Raw genomic sequence first — 19,660 nt, 5'->3', positions numbered from 1 at the left:
AATAAATAAATAAATGCTGTGACTGATGCTGTATTGACTTGAATGTAAACTATAACAGTCAAACCCAATAACACTGAGCTTTATAAATATGATACATCATCAAGTGTAACAGCCGTTTGATCACTAGGGGGCAGTGCAGGAAGCACAGCTGTATTTCACTAATAACTGTTGATCATGATATTTCCAAATCGATTGTGTTCTACTGAACTGCTTGCATACCTTTATTGCTGCTTTCAGATTTTCTTAGATGTCAAACATGTAGCATAGATCCTGCTAGAAGCTATTAGAAGCATGGCACAATTAACACTTGTCTTGCTGCAACTGAATATGCATAAAAAGGACATTGATAAAGAAACCAAACAAGAAGTGCAAATGTTGAAACTGCATTCTTGTTTATTTACTGCTTACCTAATCCATACTGCTGTGTTTGCAGCTTTGCTCTGCTCTCCAAAAATCAGAAATTTGCATTGTTTGCAAGTGACTCATTAAACCCCCCCAGAAAAATATAGTTTCTGCAGACGTGTTCTCAGTGGAAACAGAGTTTTGATTTCATGTAAAGTGACACTTGATGTAGTTTGATCTCAGCTGATTTCACTATATACTAAAACTAAATTCATTTACTGAAGTTTAAACAGCTTATTATGTTGTGATTATCAGAGATTCTTTAACTTCAAACTTTTCCCATGAGCCCCAGGAACTGGCCCACTGTAGGGTAACTGAAAGTTTAAAGGAAGAAAAAATCTCTGTGAATAGAGCTTTCAGAGCTACTTTTAAGGACACACGTGTTAGCTCAAAGAGGAAGCAGGATTAAATCTCACGTCACACTTCTGTTTCAAAACAGTATTTCTCTTTTCCCCATGCTCACCCACATCCTGCCCACTAAGTTATGACCATCTTTAAAACCAGAATTTCACCACATGGGAAATATTTTAAAAAGGAATCTGTTTGGGTGCAAGATCGAGAACCCAAACACAAACTCTTAAAGTGAACAACAAAAAGCACATTTAATTCAACAGGTGGAAAGTCCAATCACACTTAAGTATAGCTCTGTTGTGGTTTAATATCTTTAAAAAAAGACGTGCATCAGGAAACCAAACAAGAAGCAGAATTTTGCTTACATCATCCATAAATACAGTCGGTGTGTTTCCTGTTTTACTTTGAAGGTCTGTGTCTCATGCCAGTGTTTTTAGTTTGCTTCCCTTGTCTCGTCCTGCCTAATTACTCCCAGTTGTGCTCTCCTTCTGTGTGTCATTGCCCTCGTTATCCCTCAGTGTATTTAAGCCCCGTGTTTCTTTTTGTCAGTGTTGTGTTCTCCCTCATGTTGTGTGTTGCCTTGAAGTTTAGGTTAGAATTTCCCCATGTAGTTTAGTTTTGTATCATTTCCTTGAGTCAGTAAATAAAGCTGTATTTTGAGTTCACTCCTGTGTGTTGCGAGTCCTGCATTTTAGGCCCAATCTCCTGCCTGCCACACAGCAATCCTTGACACTCATCCATTACCTGGTATGGTTTGAACAGCGTCCCTGTTTAAAGTTAGCCAATGTTTGATTTGGGCCACATTACCCAACTGCCCCACTGTGCGGTTACTGAGTGCAGCAGTTACAGCTACTTTTAAGGAAGAGAGAAACAACATAGGGCACGCCATCTGGCCTCAAGCTCACTTCTGCTAAATGTCGGTTTTGCTCGAGGCCGCTCACTCTCTGTGTGTGAATTTATGACCACTCCAGAATTTCACGTTAAAGGAGTCGGCCCTGATGTAATGCAGTACTTTACATTACTGAGCTCAGTTTTTTTTTTTCAATTAGGAAATATTTTTAGTTATAGATTCAACTGCTCTGTGAGAAAGTGCATGGATCAACAACACCTGCTGTGAAGGTTTACTGTCCGTGAGTATGACATCTCTGTTTATCAGTTAATGCTTTATTCATCTCTCAAACTATTTTCTTAACTGCTTATAAAACTTAAGTGGCAGGTGGCCTCCATCATACTCCAGCTTTTTTTTTAGAGTGAGATGTTGTGGTTTATTTACTTTACATTTGAATCAATATAATAATTTTTGTGTTACAGCCTTTAGTATGAGAAATTAATGGCTGCTTAGATATTAGCAGCACCCTATTTGGGATTGTCTCTGTGGCATAAAAGAAACAGTGTAAAGAAAAGTGTATTCTCTTCCTTTATAATGCTTTTGTTCACTTATCCATCTACAGCAGTTTGAACCAATCTGAATGAGGTGTTTATGTAGTGTTATGTTTGTGAGGGTAATAATTATCAGTGGTAAAATTGCTTAATAACAAAATGAGCAGGCAAAGGCAATCTCCTGTTTCTGTAAGACCTCAGTCAAGTTTTAAGCCTTGCAATGCAGTTATTCCAGTGTGTGAAACACTTTCAAGCAAACTGCTTTTCAAAGTTTTTGTCTGGCTTTGACGTTTATTACATTAAAACCCTTAACTGTATAATATTAGAGTCCATCAAGGGCACTCCCAGCATCCATAATAAACATATTACTGAGAAGTAATTTTATTACTTAATATTAGCAGATATTTGTTAGAAATTTGAAGACTGATAAGAAACTGGAGAAAAGCAGTAAAATAAAAAGTTCCCACAAATGTATCAATGTATCAACAATTCCACAGGGGGAAAAACTTTTTGCTAGATCCAGCAGTGTAACAGCATTCAGAGACTTTGTTTAACTGTTTAGACAAATTTGTTGATATTTATTGTTTTTCATTCATATTTTTGTGTGAGTGGATGTATGAATTTATTAAGATTGGTAATAGTTCTGAGAATCTATTGTGTAAATATTATACTATATTATTATACTATTATACTATAGTATAAACACATCACAGCATGCTGTAGTCAGATCGTGTTAAGTTGTTATTTTAGTGTAAAAGGAAGAAAGCAGAAAAAAAACTATTGTTTCCTTCACAGCTCTTTGGTATCTGCTGTGCTGCTGCTTCACTCTCTCTCTTTACAGAAAGTTGTAGAAGTTTTCAGACGTGTCACTGCTGGATGTGAGGATGGGAGCCACTTTGCTCTGTGAGCTGGGCCTATTCTGTGAGTACATCACTGACTCCTATTGTTTGATTCATACTGATCCATAAACATGTTTTAGTAAGAAGAACAGAGCATCAGTCATTTGTACCATTTCAGGTCATGTGATCAGAGGACTCTCATGTTTGTTACCAACATGGTTGTTTGTAGACTGGATTAGATGCACTGACTCAGATCAGAGTGGAGCTGGTTTAGATTATCTAAGAAAGGTTTGTTTCTTCCTCAACAATAATTTGATGCATTTTACATAATAATATAAGATAATAACACATTATAGTAGAAACTGATAAACCACAAGTGCTTATGCATGCATTTATTTGTTTATTTTCTGTATTTCAGTCTCTTTAGTTTGATAATGTCTGAAGTTTCTGTCTTTATTGTAGTGCTTTGTACACTTCTCTGCACTGGACACGCTCAAGGTGACTGAACAGTTTTACTTTTTTATTTTCTTTTGTCGTGGAAGTTTTAAAATAAACTGCTAACACCAGGTGAAGATGATTTAAAGTGGTTTAATATTGTGCTGCAACATGGAGAGAAACACACCTTTTATACCTTGACCAAACTTAGAGACAAAGGAAATTCAAGTTGGCCCATGTCACGAGGGGGCGATACCTTCAGCCTCATCCTTAAATCCTTTTCTTCAGAGTTTAAGAATTACGACGCTGTTTTCTTACTTAGCACCTAAAGAATTACATCCCGAATCCTCCCTCGATCTTCTCTGAGATAAGGATGGGAGTTTCACTGTCTGTCTGTTTAAGATCTCACCTGAACTCACAATGGCCCCACTCTGTCTGTATGTGTATGTGTGATAGAGCATAAGGCCCATTTGGGGTGCTATTGTACATGCATATAACTAAGTGAGCAAGTGATATTAATAATACTAAAGTGATCAATATATAGAGTAAAGAAATGTCCAATACACTTCCTTTTTATCTATTTAGTAAAGATTGAACAGAAAATACTGCATACTCACCCTTAAACACTTTCCATTTCTGTTTTTATTTATTCATTTTTAATACGTTTCTCATTTTATGAAAACATCAACACAGATGTTGCCTTTGATGTCATAAAAGTATTTCAGATTGCTTATATTGTTCTTGTGTTTGAATCTAGATGCTGTGCTAACTATTCAACCCAGCTGGTCCAGTTTTTTCACCGGGGAGTTTGTTACCTTCAAATGTAACATGAACAAAGGAAAAGACAGTAAATTGGAATACAAAATTAACAAGAATGGTCGAGAATTTATCCAGTACAACACACTGAAAAACTACAGATTAGAAATTAGATCTACTGGTGACAGTGGTGAATACCAGTGCTCAAGTCGTACAAAGAGCTCACATAAACCAAAGCACAGTAATACTGTCTCTCTAACTGTATTAGGTAAGTCCTCAGTGAAAAAACAAGCAATACATTTAAACACTAATCTGGATGATAAAATACAGTGTACATTTGATTAATGTTGTCATGGAAACTTGAAACTTTGAACACAACCACTGTTTCTTACATGTTACTTTGCTCACAGTATACACAATGCTAATGCACTCTATAATGCATCATATTCGTTTTAATGTGTAACAGCAGCACTTGTGAATGAAATTAGAAAAAAAACTTCTGTTATCTAAGCAAAAATCATACAAATACAAATCCCTCTTAACCCATCATTGTCTATCATTCAGCAGTGAACTGCATTACTTTACTAATTAGTTACAAGTAGTTCACTATTTTGTTCATGTATTAATTAAGTGCGACTTCTTCAGGCCAGAAAACTGAAAAACTGGTATACCATTCTTACGTTGGGATGTAAGATTTACTACACCACTGGAACAGTGTTGAGATGGACACCGGAAAGAAAATAAAAATTAAAAAAACAAAAAACAAAACTGAAATATGATCATAGTGAAATATGTAGATTTTACCTCAAGTCAGAAATTGAATCCACTGAAAACATATTTTAAAGTGTAGCTTTATAATAGATCATGATGTGTATATTTTATTTCATATTAGCACATAAACCCAGGGCCACAGTGAAAGCAGGAACAACAATCATACCAGTAGGGGGCAGTGTGACTCTGACCTGCTCTGTGCAGAGCTCTGATGGATGGAAATATGAGTGGTTCAGACGAACCCAAACAACCTCTGAAGGTAAAATCAGAGATCAACAAAACAGAGATATCAGAGTATCTCAAGGAGGAATCTACAGCTGCAGAGGAACAAGAGGAAACCCAGCTTACTACACTGATAGAAGTGATGATGTCACCATTGAGATAACCTGTGAGTTCAGTAATTTAGTTTGAAATATACATTCACTCATGATTATCAAACATACAATGTGAAGTTTTCTGTGTTGATTTCATGTTTCTATTTGTATCTCAACTGTTAATATGTGTGAACAGTTTCCAATAAAGTTGTTGTAAAACAACAACCCAACTGGCCTCAGATATTCAGAGGTGAGACAATCACTCTGACATGTGAGGTGCAGGAAGGAGGTGAAACCACTGAGTGGGAGTATGAATGGAGAGGACCCAGGACAGCCACACAGTGGACACACAATAATGATGTGACATTCAGTGTTTCTGAGTCCAGCAGTGGAGACTACATGTGTAAGAGTCGACGCAGAGATGACTCATATTCTTCAACAGAGTGGAGTGAAGCCTTCACATTGTCAGCATCAAGTAAGTCATGTTTGTTGTGTGATCTCCATTTGACAAATGTCATAATGGTCAGAACAGGATGAATTCAATGGTCTACAAAGCATGTTACATTGTTAGTCAGACAAAGAGCTGCACCTGATAGTTGCCTCATTGTAGACAGTTTGTCACCACTTTGTGTCATCAACTTTCAACTGGTATCCAGTCTTTAAGTGATGATGTGATGAACCCTGCTTCCGGGTCCAAATTACTCTTCATTTATTAAGGCTGTTGTGTCTTTAACATGTTTTAATGCTTTGTATCTTGTTCTATGTAATCTGAACAAAACCCTAAAAAAAAGTCAGTTATCACTGTCAGTCTGCCTCGCTTTTTATTACAACTATTCATTTTAAAACTCAGTTTTGAAAACCTTACGATGCACCTAGAGCCCATACAGCAGTATGTTAATGCAGTGGTTTCCAAACTTTTTTCGCAACCCCCTTTGTTTCACAAGAAAAATGCTGCATCTCCTGCTTTGCGTTTGTGTGGGCGCCCCGTCAAAAAACCTGTCCATTATGCTAGCAGTGCACCCCCCCTAGGGGCCGGGCCCCACACTTTGGGAAGCTCTGCGTTAATGACTAACCTCGTATTTTGGATGGATTATCTCAGTTGTTCCCCTGACTTAAGTTTGTTCTGTTTACAGCATCCTGCCATACCATTGCATTTGTCCCTAACCATTGGGAACCCTCACGTTAACTTTTATCAACTTGAAAAAAATTAGTGTTCATCCTCCAGCTTAATTGTGCTAATGTGTTTATATTATGCTATACGTAGATGTGTAGCTAGTCACCCCGTGTCACTTCATAATATACCAGCTAGCCTCTTCAGTAACCCTAAAAACATCACTGCTGTTTAGTTCCCTGTTTTTATTAAGGTCGGAAGTGATAGCAGAGCTGTACTTTGAATTTTTCAGAATTCCCTCAGTCAGAACATGGTATATCATCTTTATACCATGTTAACACCTTAGGTAACTTCCTGCTAGCTTCTGACTCTGTTAAATTTCATAAATTCTGTTTTCATGAATGCCTGGATGTCAAATTTAATCGTTACACCTGGTAGAGCAACAACACTGATCATTTTATTAAAGATGAAAGAATTTAGACAGTTTGTAACTCTCAGTGATGCCACAGTGTTCGTTTGACTTTAGGACCTGGTGCTGAGTTTGGATTTGCACACGGCTAATGATGTCACCGCAATGCTGACCTGCTGCTCCATCACTTGAGTGCAATATTAACATAAATAAAGAGGGGGGAAAATGATTAGGTTGCCAGATTTAGTTTGACACCCAGTCATTACTACAATCTGAACCGATTGCTATGGAAGTAAAACCAGAGTGGACATAATCTGAGCCTTGTGTGTGAGTTCAGATGCATGGAGGAGGTTGTAGCCTGTGCACTGTCTATGCACCCACAGAAAGGGCTCACATCTGGGCATGTCTGGTGTGAAAAAAATGTAAAAAGAAGAAAATAAGTTTTGTAGGAGGTTAAAGAGAATATGGATGTAGGTTTGTTGTTGTAATATTTCAGGAGGAGATGTCAAAATTTTCCTTACTAATAATTTACGCATTTTTTACTTGTTGCCATGGTGACTGATAACGCTATAATCAGTAGTCTATTTCCCTTGTTCAGCTGGATTAAGGTGGGATGAGACATCCTAGAACTATGTATAATGATTTGGTGACATTGATCATCATTTACAGAGCCAAGTGTTGTGAACATTTTTAGAATTTATTTATTAAGTTTGGACCAGGAGTTTATTGAGTTAATGAACAGTAATTTGTGAGTTTTGAGCCTTTTTTTCCAAACTAAAAAGGGATTTTTTTTATGACATGGGAAGAAGGCTGGTTTCTCTGTAAAGCATGTTCATCTCCTCCTGAGTGGTCTGACATCTGAGACTAAGCTTACTAACACTTGTTGGGTTATCTCACGAATTTGTTGTTGCAGTGGGACCTACAAAGAATCACACAAAAAAAGTAAAAGTATTTTTTTATACATGGAGTAGGAAAGGGGAAAACACTGCTTTTACAATGTTGGGTGATAAAAATGTGATGCGCTCGTACCATTTCAGTTTGGTCTCTTTTCCTTGTATTTGTTTTTGGAAACTGAAGCAGAGGTGGACAAGAGGGGAAATGAAGGCTTGTAACATTAGTACAGTGTAGATCCTGACCTTTGTGTAGAGTATAATATATTTACTTTTTTTCTTTTTCTATCTTAACTCAACAGCAGATCAACCAAAGTCCCAAATAACATCTGATATGAGAAACATCCCAGTAGGAGGAAATGTGACCCTGACCTGCTCTGTGAACTCATCATCATCATCTGGATGGAAATACTACTGGTACAGAGATGAGAACTCATCTGAACCTCTGACCACACAAGATGCAGTTTTCTACCCAAATGGACAAATCAGTGTCTCACAGGAAGGACTCTACAGGTGCAGAGGAGGAAGAGGAAACCCAGTTTACTACACAGAGGACAGCCAGTCAGTCAGGATTGATAAAAAGGGTGAGTTTTCCATCACTATCAAAGAGTGAATATTCCAGGAATAAAGAATGTGGAAATCAATATTGTCATTAGTCATTTATATACATATGAAAAGTATAAGATCCACAAAGAAGACAGTGAATGGGAATATGAATTGATGACAAATAAAGCAGGAAAAAAAACCCCACCACAGATTGCAATAAAAGGTGCAATTATCAGTTATTATTAAGAACATTGTAATATAGCTGACATGTTTTGTAAACTCCCTATGTAAATTGTGGTGGTGATTCACATTATAATAATCTAATTAGGGCATATTATTTATTACAGCAGTACCTGAGCCTGAACGATCTTCATTTCTCACCCGGTTGATTGTTGGACTCCTTTGTGGAATTTTACTGATTCTTCTTCTTCTTCTTCTGTTGTTGTATGTCTTCAAGCGGTCAAAGGGTGAGACCATTTTCTTCTGGTATTAGATTGAATATGATCTATGATGTGTTTAAAAAGCTGCATGTAGTGTTACAACACTAAAAAAAAGTAATTGTCTTTTTTTACAGATTCATTCTTTGTCAGGTTGGTTCACATTTCACTTCTCTTTTTAGCATACAAGAATTAAATCCTGTGTTTCTTAAATAATAATAATAATAATAATAATAATCTACTGTTTTACTACACCTTATGTTCCACCAGGACTGAGAACACAAATCAGAATGAAATTCAGAGACAAAACAGTTCTCCTCTCCAAGGTCAGCCTTTGTTTGCTATTATTGTTGCTGTTGGTCTGTAATGTAAATATGTAACAAATGTACTAAATAAGGAAGTGGATGCTATCCACATACTATAGTGGTTAATAATTAAAATTTGTATATGTATCTGATCATCTACCCAGAAATTGTCATTTCGTTTTTGTTTTCTTTGTTCTTTTTAAATGTTCTTTGGAAAGTTTATAGTGATGTAAAAATGCTATGCCTTTGCTGTTTGTAATGTTGTAACCACATTTAATATATTTACATGGCTTTGAGTATCAGTATTTTTTATGTTTTTTTAATTTTTTTAGTTATTCTAACATCAGCCTTGATTTTGTAGATGATGCTTGTTTCTATGAATCAATCAAAGACTGCGACGACACACAAAATGGTAAAGTACATAAATAAGGCAATAAGGTATATAGAGTCTGTGTGATGTTTATTTATGTATGACTATGTAACTCTGTTCCAGCTGAATCTGGGGATTTCACATATTCTTTGATTGAGTTAAAAAACTTCACAATGAAAGGTAAGAATTTGATGTTATAAAAACATGAAATACAGTAGTTTAGATGTTTTCATAGGACAGTAGTATCCATATTAAATTTAAAAGCATTCATTCATATGAGCCTTCTAACAGAGACGAAGAAACATGCTGTCTGCTTGTCATGTGCATTCCTCAAAAATAAATAAATAAAACAAAAGCCAGTTAAATTTAAGTGGCATAAATACATCCAGTTAGGAAGCATAAAGCATGTTGACTCCATATGACCTGCTAAAAGTGACAGCAGGTTCACTGGAGAGGCAACAAAATGGCAAGCCCAAAAATGACAACAGTACCTGCATCCCATTCTAGTTGGATAGGTAGACCAGCTCCTTCAGGATGGATCGTCCACACTTGCTGTTGCCAGAAGGTTTGCTGTGTCTCCCAGAATCAGAAGGAATAAGAAGACAGCAGTAATCTGTAATCCTCTGCAGGGGTGGAGGAGGGTTGAGCTTCTCTGACACTGAAATGAGAGCTAACAGCAGCAGAGAAAGAAACAGATTTTTAAACATGACAGCAAGGGGTCATCAGGAAATCTCACCTTTAATAGAGCGAGAACCTCCTTCAGTCAGTTCATGTGATAAGTTTGGTGTTGACTGACAGAAAAATCGTTCCACCCTTTGTTTATGCTGAGCATCTGTCCATCCTCTTTTAGATGACAGCCAGTTCTACACACAGGTCTACTACAATTAAGCTAAATCCAAGAGAGACAAATGTAAGTAAAGTAATACAATCAATAATTTATTTCTGTTTCTGTCTCATTTACAATTTTTTTTACAGATCAAAGAAAACTGTATAAAAACGAACAGCTGTCGTATGTAAGTAAGAGGTTACTGGCAATTAACTTTGACTAATGATGTCTTTATTTGTATGAAAATCCAGCTCCTGCAGCAACTGATGAAGACGTTTATTCTGAAATCAAGCCACAAACAGCTCTTGGTAATGAGTACCTTCAATAAGTTTTCAAGCAAGTAGATTCGGTCCCAAATCTGAATTGAAGAGATCATTGTGGGGGGAAAAAAGCTAATGGACTGTATTATTAAAAAAGAGCTTTATTATAAAGTGATGGCAAGCGTTGAGATTAGGATCTGTTTTCACGTTAGCATAAGCACTTATTCATTTATTTATTTCTTTAAGTATGTTTTTCTGTTCCCTTGAATTGAATACGTATCATTTGACTCATTTCAAAAAGCTTTTTTTAAACAATATTATAAGTTGATTAACTTTTTTTGTCAGTAGTTTTTGTTATCTGATTACGTGTGTCATTTAAATCATTTCTTTATTAAACCTGTTATATTATTCACTTTGCAGTGTTCTGTGTTGTTTGCTGAAAAAAACCTGTTCAAGTTGACTTATACTCCTTCATGTTTTTTGCTCCAACACACCAGATAGAGTTGCGTGACACATGACTGTTTATCAGCTACTGCCACAGTTCTGGGTCCTTTTGACCCAGCATCTTCTGTTTCTTGTGTTTTTGTACTATTGTGTATTATGGTTTAGGTTCTGATCTTCAATTGTGCTTTCTGATCATTATTATCATTATTATAATGTTGGGGTAGGTTTAGTTTAGTGTCTAGTCATCTCTAACTGTGTTTGCCCTCTGTACTCTGTCGGTATGGTGTCTCTGAGTTCAGTCAGTGTGTTTCCTGTTTTACTTTGAAGGATCATGTCTGACGTCGGTGTGTTCTGTTTTGCGTCCCCCTGCCTCTTCACGTTATTTAGGTTAAGCCATGTCTCCCTCCTGTGTGCTGTTTCGTCGTTTCCCTCTTTGCATATTTAGTGTTTGTCGTTGGTCTGTCTGCATTTCTCTGCTTATTATCTTGTGTTTCTCCCAGCATGTTATGGTTTCAGGTTTGTTTACTAGTTTTCCCAGTTCAGGGGCCCGTTCTTCGTACCTCGCTAAGTAAGTTAGCTGGATTAGATTGTTGACGATTTCGCGTGATCTTGGATCGTTCGGTTCCCCGAAGCTCATCCGGGACTTGCTGCCATAGCAACAGAGCCGTAAGCGTAAACCTGCTCGGGAGCAGGTTTACTTTATGTAAACAGGATTAGATCGCGGCCACGCAGGTATGTCCGCTTCATGTATACGAAAGCAACAGCGATATTCCACCACTGTTTCACCATAAATAAATAACATCAATGTAACTAAAGATAATGCAGTACTTGATCCATTTATTGATTTCACACAGATACATACAGGTCATTTCCTAAAAAAGGGAAATGTACTATTAACATTCTATTACATGTATGTGATTATTTCAGATGTAATTCATATTTCAAAGTAGTAATTGCAAATTACTTCGTGTAATCAAGATGAGAGACCACGGCTATAAAAGCGAAGGTGGATTTGGGAAGCCTGTCGCAGTCATGTCCTGTCCGTTTACACGAGCAGCCCATTGCGGAACTTGCAAGATTGATAAGGAGAGTTTTCAGAATTCAGCGTATATTGCGGGATAGACAGGATCCTTTAGCTCAGCGCGACAGTGTGCTCATAGAGAGATATTGATATTCCCGTGAGGGTATTATTCACTTAACCAACTTGTTGACGAGGGGGTGCAGGGCCACCACCTGTCTTTTTGTGCTCTGCCCTTTTCTTGGTTGCTGTTATGAACAAACAAACAGATTATTTCAGGGTCTCTTTCCAAGAGACGAAAAGCAATATAAGTGATAAATATTACCATTCTGTAGAATATTCTTATATTTCACTTTTACTTGTTCCCATGTTCTAGTGGGTCCTGTTGTGGCTCTAATGTGAAAGGGGATATAATATAACATATTATAATATAATGTAATATAATATTGGATAATATAGTATAATATAATAAATCTACCCTACCGCCTACTGGTGTTGGCCAGAGGGGCCGATGGCGCGATATGGCAGCCTGGCTTCTGTCAGTCTGCCCCAGGGAAGCTGTGGCTACAACCGTAGCTGTTTCCACCAGTGTGTGAATGTGAGAGTGACTGAATAGTGGCATTGTAAAGCGCTTTGGGTGCCTTGAAAAGCGCTATATCAATCCACTCCATTATTATTGTTATTATTAAATTACTTACGAGTTTAATTTGTCAGCAACTTTCTGCCAGCCCTCTCTCCTTGCTTTTGCAGCCTTTGCAGTGTTCCCTTGCGTTCTGATTAAACTCTGAAACTCCTGAAATCCCTCACTCAAGAGTTCTTGCTCTGCTGCCGAAAAATACCGAGCGCGCTCCTTCGACATTTTCGCCGACCAATCAGAGGGTTGCCGATCAATGTTTCTACTATCGATGCGTAGCCCCTTTTACGACACCCAGTGATCTCAGATTACTTCATCCAGCTGTACTGATCGTCAACAGCAGGTGTGTTCGGGGAACCGGATTAGCGAGCTCACGGTTAGCGCGATGGTTTGGTCTTGGATGTGTCATTTGATCTTGATTGATTGATTGAATCTTTATTTTGAACATGTTGAAAAAGTACAACAAAATAGAATTAAAAGAGACAAATGAACAAAGCTACTACATCCAAAGATCTTGGATGTAGTAAGCGACGTACGAAGAACGGGCCCCAGGTTATTTCTTAGTTCTGTCCCTGCCACCCTTGCTTTTGTTTGTTACACCCACTGTAAATAAAGCTCAATCACATCCAAGCCAGTGCCTGCATTTTGGGTCCTTCTCTCATAAACTCCACATGTCTGCTGCCATAGCGATGACAATTACATCTTTGGACTTCAGACATAAATCTATGTAGCACACACACACAATGGTTAAAATATCGATATATGTTGTATGAAAGCATGCCAATAAAATGCATGATGCCTGTGTCCGTTGTGGTGAAGAGTGTAAAAAGAAGCTCTCGATTTGGTCGATCTATGTCCCTACTCTCATCTGTGATCACCAGTTGTGGATAGTGATAGCAAGAACGAGATCGCAGATACAAGCGGTAGAGATTAGCTTTCTTCAAAGCAGAGGCGGAGCCAGACATTTTATATACTCGGGGCTTAGCCCTAAAGGGTAGTATGCATGTGGGATTTGGGGGGGGGGGGGGGTTAGAAATGACTGAAAGATTAATATGCTCTGTTTTGAGTTTTGTTCAAAAAAGAATGACTTCATATAGGAAAAAAATATATTTCACATATGCAGGACACATTAAACTATTTTTTTAATTAAGCAGCAAGGCAGAACAAAGTCAGGGCTGTATCAAGACACGAGGACTAAACCCCAATTCAACCAGACCCAGAACTGATCCAGAATTAAAACAGGACTACAACAGTTCAAAATCAGAACTACTGAGGACTTAACCAAGACAGAACCAGAATCAAAACTAGATGATAGTAGCACTAAAAATCATCATAGACCTGCACTACACTTATTATTTAATTCTACCAAAGTACAATATTTAGATTCAGAAAAGTTTATATAATTATTTAGCCTTGTTGTGCAAACAAGCCTGCATAACTTGCATAACTGAATATGTTTCCAAAGCAACTTCATTCTAAGCCAAAGACTAGAAAATATGGTGAAGCATATCTGCCCTTTGGCTTCACCTGCACAAGTGCCAAGGTAGGTCTCCCCTGTAGAATTGCTTTTCCCTGCGTCGGGAGCAGCGCTGGACTCTCCAAATCACAGACAAACAGTATCCCACATTCTTGATTTTTAGTTCACACACACATGTTGTTGTAATGACTAACTACTTTGGACATTTTGGAGCTGTTAGCTCTTTATACAGTAAAGTTACAGTGGGATACAAATAATATCAGGCTGATCCTGCCACAATTTGTTCCCCCTGTCTAAATCACGGACAAACAGTATCCAACAGTTGTTTATGTTTTGAACCCATTTTGCACAGAGAGGCATTTTTTGAAAAATTTATTGATAGCAATTCATCTCATGTAAACAATAACGTGGCGATGTGAAAAAAGGCACATACCTTTGATGTTGCATGACGAACTCTGTATTCCTTGTCCACACGTAAACGCAAAAAAAGGAGTTTTAAAAAATTTCAGTTTTCGGTGATTCCAAACGCCATTTACGTGTGGACAAAACAGCTGCGTTGTCAAAAATACCCGTGTAGGTGTGGACGCAGCGTAAAAGAGTTAGTAGTTTATTTTCCTACTACCTGCAGATTACTTGTATTTGCTTAATTGTTTACTAAATGTTTGAGGTGTGAAATAAACCACAATGGAGCAAAATATGTGTGTGTGTGGTTGGAGGATGTGTTCGTGCATTCGTGTGCGCGGGGGGTGTGGGCTACCACCTAGCCCAACTTCAGTAACCTTACAAATGTCACTGCTGTTTAGTTTCCCATCTTCATTTATGTTGGAAGTGATAGCAGAGCTGTATGTTTGAATCTTTTCAGAAATCTTCTGTTCTTCTAACTCTGTTAAGGACACTGTATTTATTTTTCTCAAGCTCAGTCACTTCCTGTAGAAGATCTTATGACCAAATCAGAATTCTATTATAAAAGAGTTTGCAGTGGAGTAATAGGATACATCACATTAGCGAAGCTCAGGATTTTTGTCTAAGAGAGTGCATGGATTACCATCAACTGCTGTGAGCAGTACCATAAGTGAGTATGACATATCTGTCAACGATGCTTTAATCGTCTATGAATCCATGTTTTACCATGTTAAAACTTTGGGTCTCAGGAGGGCTGGAGCATGTCCTGGCTGTCTTAAGTGGAGTGCACCATGGGCAGATTTCTTTCTCATTTTAGATGGAAATTGATTTATTGTTTATTTGGAGAGGTATTTTTACATCTGGTTTGGTTCAGTTAGTTAGCTAATCTTAGCTTTGAATAGTGGTTTATGTAAAAACTGCATTTGTGGAAAAAAAGACATGCTACTAATTGTTTATGACAAAGAGTATTTAACATGTTTATCTGAGAGCAATCAGCGTGTGTATGTTACAGCTCTTTGGTATCTGCTGTGCTGCTGCTTCACTCTCTCTCTTTACAGAATGTTGTAGAAGTTTTCAGACGTGTCACTGCTGGATGTGAGGATGGGAGCCACTTTGCTCTGTGAGCTGGGCCTATTCTGTGAGTACATCACTGACTTCTATTGTTTGATTCATACTGATCAATAAACATGTTTTAGTAAGAAGAACAGAGCGTCAGTCATTTGTACCAATCATAGTAGCCACTGGTAAAACCCTGAGTGTTTTGTTTATGCCATATTTGAGTCTCCCCGGTGGGAGTTCTCGTTTAAAGCTGGGCAAACACTGTGCGATTTTTTCAGTCGCATTATTCAGCTTCTGCTCAAACTGTACGATTGACTCGCAGGGGTTAGAAGTTCGTAGGTCACGATGCAGGGTCTCACACTATACGGCCCGATGCTCTGATGCGACCTGAGTGCTCACACTGTGCCTCCATAAAATTAAGGTTATAACAGAAATTCTGTCGCTCTCCCTCTCTGTCTTTCAGTCACACAGACTCACACCACCACCATCAACTTTGCTAAATTGCTAATGAAAAACATTAACCAGGCAGCTGTGAGTGAGCAGCAATGTAAATCCAACTGTTTTCACGGTTGTTGTGGTCGTGATAATTTTGAAGGCTCGGATGAGCTTTCCAAAGTTCTACAAGTGTCTCCATCGCTTGTGTCCAGATCACACGCTGCACTGCTGTGCTGCTCCGTCTTTTTCACCAACATTTATGTGTTTGCGCATGCGCAGTGTGAGCAGCTGCGGTGACATCCTCACGACGGTCATGAGGATTTCAAACCGGTTTGAAATCCTTCCGACCAAGCGATTGATGATCGGGAGCTGGTCGTGAGGTGTTAATTGCTTCTTGTTACCCCACGTATACTACACGATGCATGATGAAGGCCAAAATCGGGCCGATCACCTAAACGGTCGTACGATTAAAAAATCGGCTCAAAATGGGCCAAAAATCGCACGATGCAAGCCCAGCTTAAGGAGGTCGTTAACTCACTATGGATCATGTGCCTCATCACATGAGCCAAGATGTAAAAAAAGCTGTGGGTCATTATCAGCACTGTTTTATTTATGCAATATTTGAGTGTCTTTAGTTTGATAATGTCTTAAGTATCTGTCTTTATTGTAGTGCTCTGTACGCTCCTGTGCATTGGACATGCTCAAGGTGACTGAACAGTTTTTTGTTTTCATTTTTTTAATAATTTCTATAGCAAAGGTTAATTTTGAAATACTGCATCATTCTTAAGTTATTTCCATTCTGTTGTTATTTTTTTAATTCTCGGCATAATTCTTATTTTATGAACATGCAGACCCTACATCCTACATAAACATCTTTTACATTTCTAATGGTGTGGCTGTGTTTGAATCTAGATGCTGTGCTAAATATTGAACCCAGATGGTCCAGTTTTCTCATCCAAGAATTTGCTATGTGCATATGTGACATGAATGAAGGAGAAGACACTGACTGGGAATACAAAATCAACAAGGATGGTCGAGACTTTGTTCCCTACAACCTGAACAAAATCCACCTTTTTGAAATTCAATTTGCAGGTCAAAGTGGTGAATATCAGTGCTCTGGTCGCAGGAAGAATTCACATTATACAAAGAACAGTAATACTGTCTCTGTAATTGTTTTAGGTAAATCTTTAATGAACATCACCACTACATATTTGTATGATTTCTTTGCAAATACTTATTTATTATAAATTACTGGACTTACATTACTGTATTTTACCTTTTTTACATTATAAGCAATGCTAAAATTGTGACAGACTCTGTAATCTACCATTACTAAAGGTGTGTGTTTTAATGTGTAATAATATCAATTACAGATAAAATTTCACTTAAAAGAGAGAGAAAAAAGAAACATCAGAAGCTTTACAGAAATTGTGCTGACTGAAATCAGACAGATGCCTCTTCAACCATCATTGTGTTTCCTTCAGCAGTGAATGTAACTGTATTAGTTTACATTCAGTGTGACTTTTTCAGGTCAACTGAAAAACTGTTACACTGCTGATTTAGAGATTTTTAAATTGAATAATTGTCACAGTAATCCCATATTGAGCCAGAGACTGAGAATATTTTTTCCAATTGCAGGCAGCATGGTCAAAACAGTTGTCAGCAATGTTGCCTCACAAGATGAAGGTTCTGGGTACTAGGGCCTTTCTGTGTGTAATTTGAATGGTGTCCCAATGTCTGCGTGGGTTGACCGTGAATTGTATAAGTAGAAGAGAGTGGATGGATGATTCTGTAATTGGAGAGAAAGAGAAAAAAAAACCTGATTTAGTTTTTTCTGGTTTGGCGTAACAGAAGATAATCCCAAGACCACACTGACAGCAGGAACAACAATCATACCAGTAGGGGGCAGTGTGACACTGACCTGCTCTTCGCAGAGCTCTGATGGATGGAAATATGAGTGGTTCAGACGAACCCAAACAACCTCTGAAGGTCAAATCAGAGATCAACAAAACAGAGATATCAGAGTATCTCAAGGAGGAATCTACAGCTGCAGAGGAACAAGAGGAAACCCAGTTTACTACACTGATAGAAGTGATGATGTCACCATTGAGAAAACCTGTGAGTTCAGTCATTTAGTTTGAAATATACATTCACTCATGATTATCAAACATACAATGTGAAGTTTTCTGTGTTGATTTCATGTTTCTATTTGTATCTCAACTGTTAATATGTGTAAACAGTTTCCAATAAAGTTGTTGTAAAACAACAACCCAACTGGCCTCAGATATTCAGAGGTGAGACGATCACTCTGACATGTGAGGTGCAGGAAGGAGGTGAAACCACTGAGTGGGAGTATGGATGGAGAGGACCCAGCACACCCACACAGTGGACACACAATAATGATGTGACATTCAGAGTTTCTGAGTCCAGCAGTGGAGACTACATGTGTAAGAGTCGACGCAGAGATGACTCATATTCTTCAACAGAGTGGAGTGAAGCCTTCACATTGTCAGCATCAAGTAAGTCATGTTTGTTGTGTGATCTCCATTTGACAAATGTCATAATGGTCAGCACAGGATGAATTCAATGGTCTACAAAGCATGTTACATTGTTAGTCAGACAAAGAGCTGCAGCTGATAGTAGCCTCATTGTAGACAGTTTGTCACCACTTTGTGTCATCAACTTTCAGCTGGTATAGAGTTCTCTTCTCCTCAACCCTTACCGTTCTGCATATATGGCTGGTTTCTAGCCACATACATAAACAGCGATTAGGCAGAATGGTCCATCTCGACCACTGTACTCAAGGAGGCAGTGCAACTTGACAACTTTCACAAACCAGTGTGTGCTCCTATGTATTTTTAAGAGATTAATTCTAAGTCTAAAAGAACATATCATTTTGTAAGTGTATAGTGTATATTTCTAACTACAATATTCATTTTTCTATTAAACAAGCTCATAAAACAACTGTCTGTACATTTGACAAAGAGCTGTAATAAAGTGATTGTGTCAATAGCACAGGTTCTGATAGGTTGGTTTTAATTTGTGAAGTTAGGAGAACATGGACAGTCTCTGTGGAGCACTTGCGAGCTGGGTGTCTCAGCTTTCTTACTTGACACAATGGCAACACTGACTAACAAGTTAATTATTGTTAAAAAAAAAAAAGTCATTTTTGGCTGAAGTTGTGCCTCTTCCATTATTATTATCATGCCTTTTGAGCTGAACCATGACAGCATCTTATTAGAACCTGTTATTTATTACACACTCTGAAAACTCATCATTTCTCACTCCTTTGATCATTGGACTCATTTGTGGAGTTTTACTTTTTCTTCTTCTTCTGCTGTTGTGTTACTTCAAATATTCAAGGGGTGAGACCATTATTCATCTAATATTAGACTGAATATGATGTAGTTATCCAGAACCACATATGAAGACTACATGTACTGTTACTGCACCAGTGACACAATACAATAAATCAATGCAATTGTCTTTTTTACAGATTCCTTCCTTATGAGGTTGGTTCAAATCTCCCCTCTCCCATTTTATCAAACTAGAATTACATCCTGTGTTTCTTTGAAGTTTTACTACATTATGTGTCCCACCAGAACTGGGAGCACAAATCAGAGCTCTGCAACGAACCACATGATCAACCAGGATGAATCTCAAAATGGTCAACATGCTCCTGCTCTCCCAGGTCAGCCTTATCCACAATAAGTTTTATTAATTTTGTTATGCATGTGACGTTCTGGCTAGTTTATTTAAAAGATGATCAAATCCAAATGTAGAAATTTT

At 37.8% G+C, this 19,660-nt stretch overlaps 1 protein-coding gene and 1 long non-coding RNA gene across 6 annotated transcripts; both read left to right on the top strand.

Moving 5' to 3' along the window:
• Positions 1–1,288: 1,288 nt before the first annotated feature.
• LOC120743566 (Fc receptor-like protein 5) lies at positions 1,289–10,814 on the top strand. Of its 5 annotated transcripts, none has more exons than XM_040047224.1 (14): positions 1,289–1,883; positions 2,975–3,054; positions 3,435–3,470; positions 4,165–4,431; positions 5,056–5,322; positions 5,445–5,723; positions 7,961–8,242; positions 8,552–8,671; positions 8,779–8,794; positions 8,912–8,967; positions 9,308–9,358; positions 9,440–9,496; positions 10,167–10,226; positions 10,394–10,814. In XM_040047224.1, the coding sequence occupies exons 2-13, from the start codon at positions 3,018–3,020 to the stop codon at positions 10,202–10,204; spliced, it is 1,506 nt and encodes a 501-aa protein (XP_039903158.1). In that variant the 5' UTR covers positions 1,289–1,883; positions 2,975–3,017; the 3' UTR covers positions 10,205–10,226; positions 10,394–10,814. The 5 variants fall into 5 exon arrangements, with proteins under 5 accessions (XP_039903158.1, XP_039903161.1, XP_039903159.1 ...); XM_040047226.1 differs by lacking the exon at positions 1,289–1,883 and adding an exon at positions 3,151–3,260 and having other exon boundaries at positions 2,841–3,054; XM_040047225.1 differs by lacking the exon at positions 1,289–1,883 and having other exon boundaries at positions 2,838–3,054; positions 8,555–8,671.
• Positions 10,815–17,875: 7,061 nt separating this feature from the next.
• Positions 17,876–18,390, top strand: LOC120743573. The gene is made up of 2 exons (XR_005698234.1): positions 17,876–17,989; positions 18,112–18,390. It is a non-coding gene; the product is annotated as an uncharacterized LOC120743573 (long non-coding RNA).
• The last annotated feature ends 1,270 nt before the right edge of the window (positions 18,391–19,660 follow it).

Source organism: Simochromis diagramma, unplaced genomic scaffold, assembly GCF_900408965.1.
Source record: "Simochromis diagramma unplaced genomic scaffold, fSimDia1.1 OVJJ01000657.1, whole genome shotgun sequence".
Classification (NCBI taxonomy): domain Eukaryota; kingdom Metazoa; phylum Chordata; class Actinopteri; order Cichliformes; family Cichlidae; genus Simochromis; species Simochromis diagramma.
This window is presented reverse-complemented; position numbering and strand designations above follow the sequence as displayed.